The sequence below is a fragment of the Schizophyllum commune genome (assembly GCF_000143185.2).
Source record: "Schizophyllum commune H4-8 unplaced genomic scaffold SCHCOscaffold_11, whole genome shotgun sequence".
NCBI lineage: Eukaryota > Fungi > Basidiomycota > Agaricomycetes > Agaricales > Schizophyllaceae > Schizophyllum > Schizophyllum commune.
In genome coordinates, this window is record NW_026089548.1 from 1,571,229 (window position 1) to 1,587,901 (window position 16,673).

The 16,673-nt window shown below is 57.2% G+C and overlaps 6 protein-coding genes across 6 annotated transcripts; 3 read left to right on the top strand and 3 right to left on the bottom strand.

Annotated features, from left to right (window-relative positions):
- Positions 1–45: 45 nt before the first annotated feature.
- Positions 46–4,109, bottom strand: SCHCODRAFT_02639451 (uncharacterized protein). The gene is made up of 14 exons (XM_003028426.2): positions 3,846–4,109; positions 3,443–3,789; positions 3,325–3,389; positions 3,196–3,276; positions 2,983–3,149; positions 2,818–2,931; positions 2,329–2,767; positions 1,977–2,272; positions 1,836–1,924; positions 1,525–1,787; positions 1,260–1,474; positions 963–1,204; positions 647–902; positions 46–594 (listed from the first exon to the last, which is right to left on the bottom strand). The coding sequence occupies exons 1-14, from the start codon at positions 3,979–3,981 to the stop codon at positions 278–280; spliced, it is 3,027 nt and encodes a 1,008-aa protein (XP_003028472.1). The 5' UTR covers positions 3,982–4,109; the 3' UTR covers positions 46–277.
- On the top strand, positions 3,846–5,231 carry SCHCODRAFT_02639453 (uncharacterized protein). Its single transcript, XM_050346078.1, has 4 exons — positions 3,846–4,663; positions 4,721–4,806; positions 4,868–4,954; positions 5,013–5,231. The coding sequence occupies exons 1-4, from the start codon at positions 4,323–4,325 to the stop codon at positions 5,084–5,086; spliced, it is 588 nt and encodes a 195-aa protein (XP_050198284.1). The 5' UTR covers positions 3,846–4,322; the 3' UTR covers positions 5,087–5,231.
- Positions 5,232–6,381: 1,150 nt separating this feature from the next.
- Positions 6,382–8,924, top strand: SCHCODRAFT_02639454 (uncharacterized protein). Its single transcript, XM_003028132.2, has 3 exons — positions 6,382–6,581; positions 6,632–8,405; positions 8,459–8,924. The coding sequence occupies exons 1-3, from the start codon at positions 6,405–6,407 to the stop codon at positions 8,620–8,622; spliced, it is 2,115 nt and encodes a 704-aa protein (XP_003028178.1). The 5' UTR covers positions 6,382–6,404; the 3' UTR covers positions 8,623–8,924.
- A 110-nt stretch (positions 8,925–9,034) lies between these two features.
- On the bottom strand, positions 9,035–9,553 carry SCHCODRAFT_02589797 (uncharacterized protein). The gene is made up of 2 exons (XM_050343976.1): positions 9,344–9,553; positions 9,035–9,253 (listed from the first exon to the last, which is right to left on the bottom strand). The coding sequence occupies exons 1-2, from the start codon at positions 9,544–9,546 to the stop codon at positions 9,145–9,147; spliced, it is 312 nt and encodes a 103-aa protein (XP_050198285.1). The 5' UTR covers positions 9,547–9,553; the 3' UTR covers positions 9,035–9,144.
- A 275-nt stretch (positions 9,554–9,828) lies between these two features.
- Positions 9,829–14,356, top strand: SCHCODRAFT_02515291 (uncharacterized protein; the record flags this gene model as incomplete). The annotated part of the gene is made up of 16 exons (XM_003028133.1): positions 9,829–10,057; positions 10,116–10,174; positions 10,225–10,257; positions 10,318–10,896; positions 10,949–10,979; positions 11,034–11,068; positions 11,131–11,255; positions 11,439–11,594; positions 11,783–11,916; positions 11,972–12,046; positions 13,139–13,260; positions 13,361–13,574; positions 13,661–13,858; positions 13,937–14,035; positions 14,085–14,158; positions 14,213–14,356. 16 exons carry the CDS (start codon positions 9,829–9,831, stop codon positions 14,354–14,356), a joined length of 2,307 nt encoding a protein of 768 aa, XP_003028179.1.
- A 1,925-nt stretch (positions 14,357–16,281) lies between these two features.
- On the bottom strand, positions 16,282–16,651 carry SCHCODRAFT_02639464 (uncharacterized protein). The gene has a single exon (XM_050346079.1). The coding sequence runs from the start codon at positions 16,641–16,643 to the stop codon at positions 16,359–16,361; it is 285 nt and encodes a 94-aa protein (XP_050198286.1). The 5' UTR covers positions 16,644–16,651; the 3' UTR covers positions 16,282–16,358.
- Positions 16,652–16,673: the final 22 nt, after the last annotated feature.

Genomic DNA, 16,673 nt, shown 5'->3' on the forward strand with positions numbered 1-16,673 from the left:
GGAAGAAAAGACAGTCGGACAGGAAGACGCCGGAGAAGACAGAACCTGTCATGTAGAAAAAGCATCGCTTGTCATTTCAGTCATAACCGTCATGACAACGTCACGTAGCGGAAGTAAATCCATCCCTTCTAATTCCCCTTCCGTCTAGATCTCCATCCCCATTCCTTCCTCTCCATCAACAAAAGTATACCAAAGCCAAGAAAATCGTCGTCGTCATCGACCTCGACCTCCGCCTCCCCATACCTTTTCATCGTCCACCTGCCGACTTGCTCCATTGTCACGCTGTCGTCGGCTTGATGAGCTCCAGCGACAGCAGGATGCGATTCGCCAACGCGGACAGATTCGCGTCGGCGACGATGACGTCTGGCACGTACTCAACGCCGAAGATTTGCTTGATGACCAGACAGATGCGCTTCGCCTGGCGCTCGGACCAGAAATTGAAGTCGTCCGGGTCGCGGTCGTCTTCGGGCGATCTCTCTTCTTCCTTCTTGCACGACAGGGGGATGAGAGACGGGTCGGAGTCTAGACAGAGCGGGACGACGCGCATAAGGGTCTCGCGAACAGAGTCGAAGGTCAGCTCCTCGGGCTTGGTGACTGAAAAGACGATCAGAGGAGTGCATGGGGACCATGGGAGGATTGGACTGACGGTAGACTTCGAACGGCCCATCGATGCTCATCACGTTGTACTTGCCGTCGTGGTGGTACCGGACCTCGTACTTGCCCGTTGTCCAGGGCAGCGCGCCGCCCTTGAAGGTAACCGTGCCACTGTCGGACTCGCGGTCGGGCGTGATGGGCCGGTCAGGGTTGAGCGGAATGTCACCCTCCCACTCGTCATCGTGCACGGGCACCCACATGCCCAGTGAGGAAACCTTCGTCACTAGATTCGACTTGTTGGCGCCGACCTAAGAGTAGGGCGTCAGTTCGCTGATCACCCCAAGACGAGTAGCGAGTAAGACACGTACCCTGTAGATACCAATCCAGTCCCGACGCGAGTGCTTGCGCGGCGCCTGCCACTTGACGGTCACAGGCTCGCCGACATGGAAGCGCATCGACTTGTCGATCCCGCTCGGGAGGATCGAGATCTGATACTTGTTCGCCTCGTACGAGTCCAAGTCGTTCGCGACGCGCGTGATGACTAGACGCTCGCGCGATTGCTGCAGGAGCACCTTCGTGTCCTCGACGACACGATCAAACTGCGGGCGGGCTGAGAATCTTGTCAGCTAATGCTGCCCTATTGCAGGGCGAAGCGAAAGACGTACACTTGGTCAAGAAGTCCTGCACCGCGTCCGCCGTCTCCTCGTACACCTTGTCGAGTGTACCCTTAACCTCCGTTGCGACGCGGCGGATCTCGGGGCCGTGCTTGCCAGCCCTTGACTCAAGCATGCGCGCGTTCTTGCTCGCAACGCTCTTGAGTACCTTGACGAAGCCAGCGTCGCGGCGAATGGACTCGCCGTAAAGCTTGCGCATGTGCGGCCTGCGTTGACAATGAGCATCAATTTCTGACAGACGCAGAGCAGACCGCACTTCTCAACAGCAAGCAAAAACCACCAATGACCCAAGTGACGAATCACAGCGAGCGTAAGGACGAGTTTGCTCCCACTGATGAGCGCAAAGCCGAACCAACTCGCACCGCCGATGACTTCGGGGTCGTTGAGGTAGCGGTAGATGCCGGTGTACTCGAGGTGCCCAGGGAACGCGTCCATGAAGAAGTCACCGAAGAACCAGCCGAACACGCCGAGGACTTCGTAGGACTCCCGGCTGGCCCAGCCATGCAGGCCGATGAGGAGCTGAGTGATCGTCAGTGAAGGAGAGCAGATAAAAGATCAATGACTTACAGCACCGAGAGTGTGGCGCAGAAGTTCGTGGCCAACGGTCCACTCGTTCGGGATGTGGTAGGTCTTCCAGACGAGGCCGATGAGCGAGACTGTTATCGAATGTGAGCAACGTTCTATCGCCCATCTGCCACGAAGACGTACTGTAGGTCATGCAGATGCTCATGTTGAAGATCGCCTTGAAGTTCGCGAAGGCCTCGATAGTCGCCCCGCGCGTCGCATTGTGCGCGATGTAGTGGTAGTACTTCAGGTAGTGCCGGACGAGGAACTTGCTCTCGCTCTGCGCGCGCAATACCGCGCCGATGCCGAAGCAGTGGAAGATGACCCAGGCGAGGCCGTGCATGAAGTGCATGGCGAGGATGGTCTCTTGCGACATAGTCGGCGCGAAGGCGAAGAAGAGACCGTAGCCTGCCATGAGGGCGAACATCAGGTCGGTCGCTCTGTGAGAGGATCTTGTCAGTACCAGAGCGCATAGGTGTTGACGCTGATCACTCACCTGAACAGATCCAAGTTCTTCAGCACAATCGTGTCTCGGCGGAAGTACGTCGTCAACAGGTCGTGCTCCGATAGTGGCTTCTTCCTAATCGGCGCCCCGCGCTCCGACCCACTCGCCGAGCTCGCCGTCGAGGGGTGCGCCTGGTGCTTGCGGTACGACTGGCGGTTGCCGGTGGGCGAGCCACGACTGCCGAGCGATGGGCTACGGCTACCGATCGGCGCGCGCACCTCGCTGTCCTCGGTCTCCGTATCGAGCTCGGTTTCCGTCGCGGTTTCGCCTTCGGTCGCAGAGGGCGTGGTGAGCTCTATGTCGGAGAGCTCGCTGAGGTGCGCGGCGTCTGAAGAGGCGCGGGCAGAGGCCGGCGAAAAGGCTTTGGTGCGCTCCTGGATGGGCGCGCGCTTGGCAATGGGCTTGCGCTGGCCGTAGGCGCGCTCAATGTCTGCGCAGGGGTGAGAGGCGGAAGGGAATATGGGAGGGTGCTGAACGTACGAGGGTTCTCGAAAAAGACCAGGAAGCCAAACTGGGCGGCGTGGGCAGCGAGACTGACGAAGAGAACCGCATAGCTCCCGACAATGAGTGACAGGCCGTAGTAGCCAGCGTAGCCTGTGCAGTACTCAGTCCTGATTGCACTCAAGTTAGCACTCAATAACTTACCGACGGAGTACATGGGGTGCGGGGCGAGCTCGAAGACGCCGTCGAACACCAGGTTGCCGCGCTGGAAGAAGACATCGCCCCAGTACCAGCCATAGTCCTTCACGACATCATGTGCTTCTGTCTTAACCCAGAGGTTAAACGCGATGAGGGCTATCCCAGCTACCCACCTGAGTAGGATTGAGTACCGATGCGAGGATGCTGCGTTCGTCTCACCTCATGACATGCACAAGGACGGGGAGACCTTCCGGAACGCGGAAGCAGGAGAACGCGAACATGCAGTAGGCCACGAAGTCACTACGTGTCCATCAGCGGTGAATCAGGGGGCTTGGGCGTACTACGCACTTGAGCAGGATTACATCGACGAGCTGGCGGAAGAGCAACCAGGTATTGTACTCCAAAGGGAGTTCCTAAAGGGCGATGATCAGTGATAGGTGCAGATCATGAAGCTATGATAACGCACATCGAAGGAGTAATCTTTCCCCATCTTGCCAGCCAGTTGTTGACGGATCCAGTTGCGAACCTCCGGGCGCCTCTTTTCGTCCAGCCAGCCGCGGCGCTGCACCTCGCGCACGATCCACTTCTTCTTACTCTGCTTCGTGAGGACCCAGCCGAGGCCCGCATCGTACGCGGTGCGCCAGAACGCGAAGTAGACGAGGAAGAAGAGCTGGGACGCGTGCCGGGGCAGGCAGAGGAAGAGGACGATCTGCGAGCCGAGGAGGGCGAGATTGAGGATATCCAGGTGACTTTTGGGGTAAGCCGGATGGAACAACGCGGTGAGCACGTCGTGCGTGGTCGGGACGCGGAAGACTGGATAAGATACGCGATTCAATACCCGCTCAAGCAAAGTGTATATCTATGCGTACCTTCGCCACTCGGGGTCTTGCCCCATACCACATCCTCCGACTTTTTGACCGCCGCGGACGCGGGCTCGTCAGATGGCTCCTTCGCCGGGCGCCTATGCCGCAGGGCGCTCTGCCCGCTCGCCGATTTCGCGCTCATGTCGCGCTTTTTGACCAAGAAAAAGCGGAGAAGATGGCGGTCGGTGGAGGAATACGGCTGGAGGGCTGGATAAAATACGTGCACGGACTGCCGTCGTGTGCAAGGCGTGTTCCGGATTTTATGTCGGGAAATAGGCCGATATATTACCTCAAGGACGCACGCGTTGCTCGGCCCGCGCCGTTCCGTGCATATGATTTCCTGGAGACCTCAAATAGGAGCAAACAGGCTCTTGAAGTTTTCCACCATCATCTCCGTCTCCTCTCCTCCTTTCTCGTCCCTCCTATTTCCACCTCTGACGTCCCTTGTATCTTCTACGGCAGCCCTTACCGCACCAATTCATCATGATCTCCTTCTATCTGTGTGTTCCCTGTCTCGTGCTCACTATCTGCGCTCTACCCGCCCACTACCCCCTCTCTATTCACTCCGATCTCGATCTTTCCTACCGAGTACTGGAGTTGCTTATGAGGGAAGAACGACATGGCATTAATTTCGGTGGCTCCCACCTTTCCCTTGGGATGCGGCCTTACGAGGTGCCATACATGTTCGCCCTACGTCCTCCCTTGTCGTTACCTTTCGTTGCATTTCTCATACCTTGCCATCTGCGTACAGAGGCGAATAGATCACGTTCGGTCGTTCATCCCTACATCCTCATGCGCTGTGATGTTATGCGTGAGCTGTTCAGGTGAGTACAATTCTTGCATGATGAGCATGTGCGCAGAAGAGGGTCGGACGTCGACAGCGCATGGACGCATCATGCACCCTCGTGGAGTGCACCCAATGCTGTGCCCAATTCGCGGGCAAGCGACACGAGTCTGAGGGGACAAGGCATGCACGCTGGCAATTGGGGCGCGTACACGACATGTTTAGGAAATACTTCCAAATTTAGAAGGCCTTCAGTACGTATGCGGCTTCTCAAGGAGTCAGTGGGTATTCGGGCCACCTCTAGTAGGCGCGACGCACGATGTTGACAAAGGTGAGAGCTGCATAGGAGACGTCTGGCAACACGAGCAGCTCACAAACTCACGATGGAGAATCATCCCCGTACATCGATATCTGGAAGCCCTCTACACGTCCGGCAACAGAACGGTTGATTAGCGCATCTTGATAGAAGTGCAGTGGGTATCGCTGCTGTTGCACTATCCTGCGAAATAGCCTTTCATTCTTCACACCATCGCGATACCCATGCCGGTAAACACTCCGTGGTCGTTTGTTGCTGGGAAGGATTGCCCAGGAGACCTCCCGAGCTGATGACCGCAGCTTGATCGACCCATCGATGTTCATCTTCAGGACAGACGGTGTTCATCTACAGCTCAAGAGGCTGTTCAGACGCTGTTTCGCGGTCTATCTGGTCCTCACTTCGCCGCAGCTTGTTTAGGTTCGTGCACTCTAATCTCCGTCGCTCAACAGGAGCTCAACATGAAGATCGTGCGCAGGAATCGCTTCTGACCAATGACACAGATGGCGCAGGTGTATACGAATACCATCGCGCTGTTGTAAGTAACGCCGCGGGCATCCTACAAGGCTCCTCGGACGTCGTCGCCGACCCAATTGATTGGATGGTCATGTATCAATTCCCCTTTAGGAAGGTATTGTGTTCATGTTTTGGGAGTGTCTGATTCGTCGCTTGGCCTCCTCGAGGCTCGTGATTCGAACGTCGGTGGTACCAATCTAGACCTACTGCATATCCAGAGCGTGCATCCGAAAGCTAGAAGATCGTGGATGGGTGGACGGATCACCCAGGACGACGCGCTCTCCCGGCGGAAGATTCGGAATGAGCATTCAGTTGCGAGTCAGCCCGGCGGACACGGCAGTGCAAGCGCGTTAGGCGCCCAAAGCGAGCAATGGGGATGACGCTGTGCAGGTTGACACGCAGGGATTGGTGATGAATTGGGGGATGAAGCGTGACCTGAAGCAGGGCGAAAAAGGGGTGGCACTGCCTGAAGGACAGAAGTGCGTCAGTGATGGTGGGAATTAAGCCGATAATCGAGGAGGACAGTTGGACGATGGGGAGCAGGAGTAGCTGGTAGCTGCAAGCTAGCGTTCGTAGGCCCGTCTTGCCGCCTGCCGGAGAGTGGGAAGTAGGATATGTCAGCGGGGAACGGATAACCGGTTGACCACACGATCACGGGCTTTTTGACGAGGGCATCTTACGCTTCGGGGATGGTGGGTTGATCGAGAGTCGAGGAGATCAAGAGGGGGACGTTGCCCACTGCATAGCAATTCAAGGCAGGCGCTCGCTGGGAGATGACTGCCCTTATTAGTTACTTGGAGGACCGAAAGGACAGACTATCCGGGCAATAGCTCGGGAGAACGACGCTGTCTCTAAGGCGAGCTGCCGAGGTCAAGCTCATATGTGGGTTACGTCAGCGGAGCCGCATTAAATACTTAAACCATCGCGCCACTGAACGTTGCCTTTCGCCGCCATGTTCTCCAGTCTCACGCAATTCCTTCCCGCTTCCCTACAACAACAAAATGAAGAACGCGCCAAACAGAACGCCCAGGCCGTTCAGGAAGCAGAGGACGAGGGAGAGGAGGAAGCCGTCCCCGAGGAGGAGGCGACTTCAGTGAAGTCCAAGAAGAAGGATCGCAAAGCGAACGAGGTCTGTGGTATCTCATCGCTCGCCTGAGCGCAGGTTTACGCGTATACCAGACATTCATCTTCGTGCGCCCACCGCCATCCAAGACCAACCATCCATTGAACCTCCAGGTTCAACTGGTTCCACCTCATACCCGCGCACCCGGCCTTCCCCCCTCCACTCCACGACAATCCATTGATTCCTCCTCCACTGGGGGCGACGCCCTCTCGCGCACGACCTCGGCGACGTCTGCGTCATCCGACTACAGCGTATCCACCTCATCATTCACCTCCGTCTCATCTACTTCCTCCACGCGCCGAGCAATCGTCCCCCTCTATAATCTCCAAGCCCATAATGTCATGACAAACACTATCGTCGACGCTGGCACGGACGCGAAGATTGGCAAGTTCCAGCGGAAGGGACTTGAGCTCATCGATCTCGCGATCCTCGAGCCAGTCGAGGTCTGGGGGCCTGCGAGCGGCGCGGCCGCTGGTGCACCTGCCGCAGACGAAGCACCAAATACTCCGGCGGGGAGTCGCTTTTCTACCCGCTCGAATACAACGGGGGGCAGTCTGCTGATACCTGCGAATGATCGCCCGACGTCACCGAACCTGGTCGCCAGCAATCCGTACGCGTCGGCGTCGGATGTCTCACGCGCGTCATCCAACACGTCCCTGACCTCGTCTGGACATCGGCCCGTGAGCCCAGCGCACCTGCCCCAGAGGCGGAACTCGACAAAGGCGAAGAATATATTCGGCAAGTTCTTTTCGTCGAAGAAGAGCACCGTGCCGATGCCCGCGACGGAGGCGCAGGACCCGGACGCGACGATCTCAACGACGCCCACGTCGAGCCGGTTCACGCGCCATCTCAAGACCCTTTCCGTGTCGAGCACGACTACCGCTGGCCCGCCCGGCTCCCCCATGTCCATCAACACCCCGCTCAAGCGCCGCAGTTTCTCCCCCATGCCCCCTGACGTCGTTCCAGAGCAAGAGCCTGCTCCCAATGGCCTGCCTAAGCCCGAACCACCCGTCGTTCAACCGACACTAGGCTTGACGCCTTCCTTGTTGCTCCCGCGGCCCGCTGCAGCGTCTTCCTCGACGCAGGTTAACGTCGCGAATGCGAAGAAGGGCGGTCGGCCCATCCTATACTCGTGGCTCGCGAAGAAGTGGCTGAAGGCGCCGAATGAAGGCGGCATCCTCGGCGGCCTGCGCGGGCTAGGCGCGGGGCTCGCTGAGTTCAACAGCCAGCCGCAGGTGACGCTGGACCCGGCGCAGAACCCCAACTACGTCGGTGGTGACATCGACATGCGCGTCGAGTGGCGGCGTGACAAGAAGCGCGCTGCGAAAGCGAAGGCGCGGCGCGGCGGCGCGCGGAAGCAGACGACCGACACCTCGGACGCGCGGTCGATCCCCGAGGCCGAGAGTGTCATCGCGGACGACGACAAGGCGCGGCGCCGGCTGAGCACGGCGAGCGGCAGCACGAACTTCAGCGGGCACGGCGCGCAGCGGTCGCGGTCGACGGAGTCGCTGCGGGGGCTGCCGGCGTCTGTGCGGCAGCAGGAGCAGCAGGAGTACGACGACGGGGAGGAGAGTGATCCGGAGGACAGCGAGACGCCGTGGGTGTGCGTGCTGCGGATAACGAGGCGGAAGCCGCGGCCACCGCGAACGTCCGCCGAGTCGCAGCGACCGGGGGAGGTGGGCGCGAAGAAGGACAAGGACGGGAAGGAGCGGTTGAAGGTCCGGCTGGCGACGCTCAGCCCCACGCCGCACCATCCGAAGGTCGTCGCGATGCTGAAGGTATCGTGGCCGCTCAAGGCGATTGACCTTCTAGAGTTAATTGAGCTGGATCGTGAGTCGCCCTCGTACTGCATGTTAGGCTTCTTTTGACCCCCCCCCTTTCAGCTAATGATCCCAAGCGACCACGGACGCCCGCGCACCTAATCGTGACGCCGGAAGAGCTCAAGGATATCATCTCCTGCACAGGCATGTGGGTGGTAATTCGCGAGGGCTTCGGTGGTGTAGGCCGGGAACGGCGTCGCGGGGATGGTTGGAAGATTCGGGGCTGAGAGGCTTGCGGCTGAGCAGTCATGCTGTAATACACGATTGGGGAAGGGCTCGGCAGCGACATGCTTTGCGCGATAGTTTCAACCCAATTACAACAGATATACTCTTTCTTGGACGGTGGGCGGTTAACGATACTGGGTATATACCTCTCTGCGCTGATAATCTCTCCCTTGGGCACGTAATGGCATGCGCGAAGGACGTGAATGAAGTAACGCCGGTGACTTTCCATTTCTGTCCTCAAGGGCTTCCGTATCTGGTAAATGTGGTCGCGTACTGATATCATGAAGGGATGTGTACGCTGGTGTGGTGCATATCAGTCTGGGTCTGCAGGTGATCCTTCTGGCTGTACTCCTTTTGCTTTATCAAGAGTCTGAAAAGGCGACCAGTGTTCGCCGAGACTTTCGCCTTCCCTCTTACGGCGCATCGTCCATCTTTCCGCCTTCAAAATAGATGCACACACGTTTCCTGCGAAGACCGCGCCAATCCTCATAAGATTGTTCTCCAGCGATGGTGCAAAGTACCCGTCATGCGCATTCTCGTATTAGCGATGGGAGAAACGGCGACTCCTTCATCAGCGTCAGGCGTAGACTTCCATCGTAAGTCGCCACAGCGGCGAGTAGTTTCGGCGCATCCCTATGAAAGTTGGCAACCATGTTAGACGATGATCCCCTCGACAAATGACACAAAACTGGCGAGGACCAACGTGTCGAAGCGGATACTCACCCAGCCGCTGTCCTGACCAGCACCTGGGTCCCATCGTCGGCAGTCCATACTATATCAACAGCACTTCTAGCGCTTGTGGCGCCAAAGGTTTGCTCGAGGGCATCTTCGAAGGTTTTTCGTAATGTGAGCGCGTCAGAGCAAGCTGGGGACAGAGAGAAACGGCAGTAATGATTTCCGGAATTGATGAGGTTGGTTTGATGCATAGTGAGCGGTTCCCTTGGTCGTCAACCAGTTTTTTGGTGAAAAGCGTACGCAGTGCGAAAGATTGCCTACACAAGCAATGGTGGCAAGGAGCAGGTTTGCCACATGTTCGGCTCTCGCTCCCGAACCTCCGCGTGATGTCATCATCACAATCCCATTGACGGGCCGGAAAAGGCAATTGCTGTGCTCGTTTACTCAACCCCTCGTCTCCCAGCCTCTTTCCACCTTTCTTTCCCCCTCCCTTCATGTTCATCTAGTCTTGCCACATATCTACACGGACGGCAATGAAGAAAGAGGAGCACTCGTGCTGCGGCGTCGTCGAGGAGGCGGCGTACAAGGCGCGCGAACGGAGCGAAGCGCGACGTTCGAAGCCCCAGCCATGGATCGTGCTCAAGCTCACTGTCTTCATCACCTTGGGCATCATGGGATACACGGCATATGTGTATATACACAGATTTGTTGTCCCTATGATCAAGGGTACCAATGCCGCGTTGGGAAGCCTGGGCGCTGGTGGTATGTGCTTCAGTGGACTAGGGGAAGTGTCATTGAACTAATGATTGTGTTGTTGTAGTCTCGCTCATCATCGTGTTCGCTCTCTTGTGGATGTGGATGGTGGCGGCTTACTTCAGGGTGCGTGGCATGCTACTTCGCGAGAGGATCGACGCTGAACGTAGTGGCAGGTTATAATCACATCTCCGGGGAGGGCCAAAGACGTACGTCCCAATATCCTCGCGACCCCAATGCATACACTTACGCACCACCCTCACCGCAAGTATGTACCGGAAACTGCAGAGCCACCACCGCTTTACCCACCAGCGCCAAGCCCGGGCGCTAACCCGAACATCAACCTGCCACCGAACGCCTACTTCCCAACCTCCGCCGAACCCAAGGAAGAACCCAGCGAACGAATAGGCGGTCCAAGTTATGAGCAGCAGCAACAACAACACCAGAACGGAACCGCACCCCTACCTCGCCTCTCCACCACGACCGACCCCGCGCGCATGTCGGTCCCCGCCTCCTCCCAGACCGCGCGAGACAGCATCGCGCCTCATGACGAAACGAAGAAGCTATCCATGGTCTCCGACACGACCCCCATGCCATCGCCGACAATACCTCTGTCCCTGCCGTCTCCCACGGAACCCTCGTCCATAGCGTCTCCGACCCTTCCACCCGCGTCGGTCCCTCCACCCGGCTTCCCGCGCTCGAAGCGAGAGGCAAAGGAGATGGAGCGCGCGATACACATTGCGCGACGGCCACCCCCTATCCCGTTCCTGCGCGAGGAGCAGAGATATTGCACGCGGTGCCGGATCGTAAAGCCGTACAGGGCGCACCATTGTCGGGCATGTGGGACGGTGAGTCGCGTGCATAACACAGCAAGACCATTCTTTTTAACGAGATCTACAGTGCATCTTACGATACGATCATCACTGCCCTTGTGCGCGACTGCCAATATACCCCTTCTTGATCCAGTACTGACCCGATGCTACAGGGATAGGACAGTGCGTCGGTGCGCAGAACTACAAGGTCGGTACACATTTTCCCCAAGTATCACTTCCCCCCTACTGACGCTCAGCCACTTCTCCCAGTTCTTCTTCAACTTTTGCGAGTCCACCTGGGTCTTCACGACCTACACCTTTGCCACACTGGTCTCATTCGTCGCCACACACGGCGACGTCGACATCGACCCGCAGATCATCGTGATCATCGCACTGTGAGCCAGTTCTTTAATGCCAAGGTGGCTTGGTGGGGATGTTCGCGCGCCGCTGTCGGGGGCTTACACGGCTTTCCATGCTCATGTTCTGTTCTCGCACAACTTGCATGACACCCTCGCGCCGTCTCTTTCCTTCTATTCTCTCTTCCTCACATACGCAACGTACTCACCCACCCCACCCAGATCCGCCCTCTTCATGTGCTTCACCGCCGCCATGGTCATCGCGCACACGCGGCAGATCATGATGGGACAGACGACGGTCGAGCTCATGTACATCCGCGGAATGAAGGAGCGCGAGAACGCGATGATGGCGCGCGTGTTTGGGTTGTGGGAGGTGGGGTGAGTGAGATTTCGTCCATGGAATGGGGTTTCGTTCTTGGAATGATTGGGCGACTGTGTGCGTGCTTGACCTGGATCGCCGACTGAGTATGCCGCCGCGGAAGGTGCATAGGCATCGGTGATGAGAGGACGCTGTTGTGGTGCTTTGATCTCCTCCGTAGCGGAGTCGCTGACTCCAGTCTTCATAGGGCCAAGGGCCGCACACGCGACCGCTGGGACGCTGAATGGGGCTCGCTCGACCGCGAGGGCAACTTGTGGTGGCAGGGAAGCGCGTGGAAGGAATGGACGTCGGTGATGGGCGAGAGCTGGATTGGGTGGATATGTGAGTGGCTTGCTTTCTCTACGCGATGGCTGCAGTGCTGACGTTCCCCTTACAGTCCCCATCGGCCGCGGCGGCGAAGATGGCCTGCACTACGAGCCCAACCCGCGCTTCGACCCCGAAGGAAGATGGCGTCCTCGAACAGAGTGGCCAGAGGAACTGCGATAGTAAAGGTCTGCCGCTGCTCTGGTGCCTTCCAATCGTATGGGCTCCGCATGCAGGTGATACGGCCTACCGACAACGACACCTCACGTATGTACTCGAGTATACGCGAGGGCTGTTCTGCGCCTCCTCGAACACTCGAGCTCACGAAGGACTTGGATAACGACGTGCTAGCATGTCTTCTGACGACGTTCACGACGAATCTACTGCACTAGCCCACGATTTGTGTCCGTGTACCATATTCTACTAGACACTACATATTCGTGTACATAATCCTCGCTTCTCTGCTTGTAGAATCCAGGCTTTGGGTGACCTCTATCCAGGTTATCGTCGATGATGACCTTCGCCAAGGGGCTTCGGCCCGATAGCCGGTTCTTCCAGGGAACCTTCACCTTATGCAAGCGTTAGGCTGCCGAGTCTTGTCCATTGCTTTGCTCTTCCCCTCATCAACCCCGCGGGATATGCGCGAGTACCCTGTGTAGACGTAGGGCGGGAGAACAACGCACCACATAAGGAATGACTCGATTCGCCGTGGGGCTCCTGAACGCGTCTGTATCTCTTGGCTCTTATCGCCATCGTCAGGCTGTGATTTCTGTGCGCGCGACCTCGAAGCTCTCGAGTCATCGACCGTCCGAACTGCCTAGGCGACATCTCTTCTCGAGCTGCTATATAATGGCGCCTTCTACGAAACCTCGCGTCCTTCTCATGAACGAGCCCACGGAGGTGCCGCAATCCTACATGAACGAACTCAGGACGCTTGTCGACTTTTACGTGGGTGATAGGTCTTTCTTAGCTGCCTATCTTCCACTGAATGTCTCATTCATTGTATTGACGTATCACTGTTACATTCAATGTCCTCATCATAACATCAGACCGTTGAACAAGCCCCTCACGACATCCTGGCCAAACGAATCGCCGACGCCGTAAAGCAGGACGGGCCATTCATCGGTCAGTCCGGCCTTCTCCTTGTTAGCTAACATGACTAACATACCTCCTTCATCTCTTGCATGGCATGCCATTCGTCGCCTTGAATCCCTTGACATTCATATCCACAAATAACCAGCATTCCTCTCATTCCTGCGGTGGCACGAGACGTGGCCCTGGCCGCTGGATGAAGGGCTTGTGGGCCCTCTGGTCGACACCGGCTGCAAGCTCATCAGCTCGGGCGGTGCCGGGTACGACTTTGTCAGTACCTTCTTAGTTCCATTCACTACCTACATTCACTGACGCCAGCGCTCCATCACAATTTGCCGACTCACCCATTAAACCCCGCCCGTCCCATCAGCTCGACGTCGACTACCTCACCCGCCACGGCGTCTACTACGCGAACACCGCCGTGAGCGCGGCGGTCCGCACCGCGGACTCGACGGCGGCGCTCATTCTGCAGGTCATGCGCGCCGGCTCGGAGCATGAGATGAACGTGCGGGAGGGCAAGTTCCTGGACCGCTCTTTACGTGCGAAGGACGTGCGCCGATCGACGTTGGGAATCATTGGCATGGGTGAGTAGGCCGCCGCAATGGCGTCTATGGGCCTAACATGACAGAGGGAGAGTAAGAATCGATTCGCTTACTATGCCTTCTCGCAGGAAACATCGGAAAGCTCGTCCGAGACCATATGCAGCATTTCGGGATGAAGGTGATCTACAGCAACCGCCGTCGTCTGCTGCCCGAGGAAGAAAAAGGCGCGGAATACGTGTCCTTCAACGAGATCCTGACACGTGCCGACGTCCTCTCCATTAACTGCCCCCTGACGAAGGACACGCGACATCTGTTGGACAAGGAGGGTGAGTTCCGTGTCTATTCTCATGTCCTAAGCATGTAATTCAATTCACCTACGACACGCTAACGCAAGCTCCATATAGCCTTCGCGAAGATGCGAGGCGGCATCATCGTTGTCAATACGTCCCGAGGGCCGGTCATTGATGAGCAGGCGCTCGTAGACGCCTTGGAGAGTGGGAAGGGTGCGCCCATTCAACCGTTTCCTATTACATTGAGTACTGATCCTGCTAGTCCTCCGCGCCGCTCTGGACGTCTACGAGAACGAGCCGGAGGTACATCCCGGGCTGATAAAGTCTAGGAAAACGGTGAGCATCTATGAGTTCATTAAAGAGCGCGCTTGAGTTCTTATCAATGCAAAGACGCTCTCGCCACACTGTGCAGTTCTCAACGAGACGATCTTCGAGGATCAGCAAACGGAGATTATGGCCAATCTAGAGGCGTTCATCAAGACTGGCAAGCCCAACACGCCAGTCAATGAACCGGTCTTCTCCGAGGCGGTATAAATGTTGAGCTCCGCCTCGCAGATTTCCAAGCCTGTCGTATGTATACAGCCTATAGTCAAGGTGATGCACGGATCTCCTAAAGCAGCTTCACTCAAGCGATACTAGAAGGCAAGGTGCAAGGGGTCAATCTCGAAGTAGTAGGTCCTTCTCTCGTAGCATCATGATTCTGTCGTGATATGTGGTCAACGCTGACGGTCCCGCAGATTAATGTATACCATTCAATGTAGTCTAGGACGTGCAACGCGTATCTGTCGGTGATAGTCCTCTTCGCAAAAGCGTACCTATCACCACTACGCAGGAAATGTCAACGGTGTTAAATCCATGCACTCATTTACGCTGACCTCGGAGTGTCGACCATAGCTGCTCAATCACGGTCAAAGGTCCCTTGCCCGCTCTTTACGAAGAAGTCGACTTAGCCGCGGGTACCGCGATCTATAGGTCAACTACACGCGATACATGAGTCGCGTACCCGCGGCCTAGGCGACCTACCACGCCAAACCTACTTGAGAGCAGAGGAAGGCCTTCTGGTGGTTCCCGGCGTCATTGTACTTCACCGGCGAGTCCGCTTTTCTCGAACTTTGCTCACGCTTCGCTCACGTTACCCGAGCGTCTCCGAATGCCACCTTCCTCCTTCTCTTAGGCCGCCTTCTTCTCCGCGGATCGCAGCGGCGCGAAGGTACCACCGACTACCGTAGTAACGAGATGCCACCATCTCAAGACAGAGATGCTACCGGAAGGTAGTGCCACCAACATGCAGCGATGCCACCTACAGGCACTTATTCTTTGGCAGACGCGCGCATTCCGGCAACACGTTGCCCCCTCGAACATCGGAGCGGGTGCAGGTACGTATCCGTGACCGTAGGTACGTATCCGTCACGGACTGTAGGCGCGTATATGCGACCACTGGTGCGTAAAGATGCTTGAGGTACGTATACGTGCTCTTCGGAGGGATGCACGCAGCCTTCGGAGAGATTGGTGGCGACGGAACGTCAGTATGGGACGGCGTCTCAGTGATTGGTGGCGGCGTCTCGACCTTCCGTTGCCACCTATCACGATGGCCGTCAAACCGTCTGCGGTACGAGGGTCGCCGTCGAGATCGAAGTCGTCGCTGTCGCTGGAAGGCTGTCCTCGGTCTCGCGAGTAGGCTGATCTCCGTCTCGAGAGGAAGCTGAAGCCCGCTTGACAGGAAGCTGCCCTCCGTCTCGAGAACATCGCGGTGCGTCTCGCCAATCAGGCTCTCCGACTCACGACGCTTCCCGTGAACAACTCATGACTTCGCGGTCCACAAATTATGCGACCTTCGCCGTTCATGACCGCGACGCTCGCGGTCCTGCTCAATCAGATGCTAGACGTGTTATGTGATAGGCGGACAGCTGTGTGACGTCTACCGCGACTGCCATTGCCGTTTCCGTATGTAAGTCACAAGCTGGTCACGTACTTCCTCGCCGTAAGTCACGTACTCTCTCCTTCGCTATGATGAACGCTAACCCCTTTGTGCGACATTAACGAATGCATCCAACGCTTTTAACGCCCCAGCCAGTGATGAACGCTTGACGCCCACACCGGTTATGAATGCATCACGTCTGCTAGCTCGACGGCGACATACGGTGATGAACTTTGTCGGCCATGGGTGTGGTAAGCGAGGTCGCGTCGTAGCGTCTGATGATATGAAAGCGCAACGGCTGACCTAGATGCACAGTCTACGATGCGCAGGCGCGGTCCTAGCGCGCGCTATTCCCACGATTGGACCTGATCTGCAGACGTGGCCATCGAACGGGAAGGTCCTGCGCGAGAACGCGACCGGGTGACGCATTCGAGGTCGCACCGACGACCCATTCAACGTCCATTCACCCATAGAAGGATCCCGAATGCTACCCAGAGTTGATCAATCACCTACACGGAGATGAACAGCTAGCGGTAGAGCGGTTCTGCTGTGGGCAGGAATTCGTTGACGCACTGCCAAAGCTAAGCGCGATCTACAGTGATGGCCTTGCAATGCTTATTAGATCGTACCTGTGTATCCGACGGGTAGGCCTAACTTCATGAAGTCCGCACTTGGTGGGGTCACGAACTCCGCTCTAGAAAGCAACATGAAGGCTCGATCTGTCATCGATACAGCCGATAGTGGTGCTGCCTTGCAGGCAGGTGGCGCGCGCCGGGAGGTGGTGAGAGAGCGAGTTTGGTATGGGACGGGATGGCGAGTGGTACGTGTGTTGGTGTCTGATGCAGAGTCTGACATACATCGATAGGCGGCGGAGACACATGCGCCTGGATCCGGGATGGGCATATCTGAGCGCTCAGCGTGCGACTGGCGTTG

Coding starts and splice junctions, on each gene's coding strand:
- SCHCODRAFT_02639451 (XM_003028426.2), bottom strand. CDS start 3,981: ATGAGCGCGAAATCGGCGAGCGGGCAGAGCGCCCTGCGGCATAGGCGC. Junction 3,390..3,442: donor GGAAAGATTACTCCTTCGAT/GTGCGTTATCAT, acceptor ATCGCCCTTTAG/GAACTCCCTTTGGAGTACAA. Junction 1,788..1,835: donor TGCGCCACACTCTCGGTGCT/GTAAGTCATTGA, acceptor ACGATCACTCAG/CTCCTCATCGGCCTGCATGG.
- SCHCODRAFT_02639453 (XM_050346078.1), top strand. CDS start 4,323: ATGATCTCCTTCTATCTGTGTGTTCCCTGTCTCGTGCTCACTATCTGC. Junction 4,807..4,867: donor CACGAGTCTGAGGGGACAAG/GCATGCACGCTG, acceptor TTCCAAATTTAG/AAGGCCTTCAGTACGTATGC. Junction 4,955..5,012: donor GACGCACGATGTTGACAAAG/GTGAGAGCTGCA, acceptor CTCACGATGGAG/AATCATCCCCGTACATCGAT.
- SCHCODRAFT_02639454 (XM_003028132.2), top strand. CDS start 6,405: ATGTTCTCCAGTCTCACGCAATTCCTTCCCGCTTCCCTACAACAACAA. Junction 6,582..6,631: donor AGGATCGCAAAGCGAACGAG/GTCTGTGGTATC, acceptor CGCGTATACCAG/ACATTCATCTTCGTGCGCCC. Junction 8,406..8,458: donor AGAGTTAATTGAGCTGGATC/GTGAGTCGCCCT, acceptor CCCCCCTTTCAG/CTAATGATCCCAAGCGACCA.
- SCHCODRAFT_02589797 (XM_050343976.1), bottom strand. CDS start 9,546: ATGCATCAAACCAACCTCATCAATTCCGGAAATCATTACTGCCGTTTC. Junction 9,254..9,343: donor CTGGTCAGGACAGCGGCTGG/GTGAGTATCCGC, acceptor CAACTTTCATAG/GGATGCGCCGAAACTACTCG.
- SCHCODRAFT_02639464 (XM_050346079.1), bottom strand. CDS start 16,643: ATGCCCATCCCGGATCCAGGCGCATGTGTCTCCGCCGCCTATCGATGT.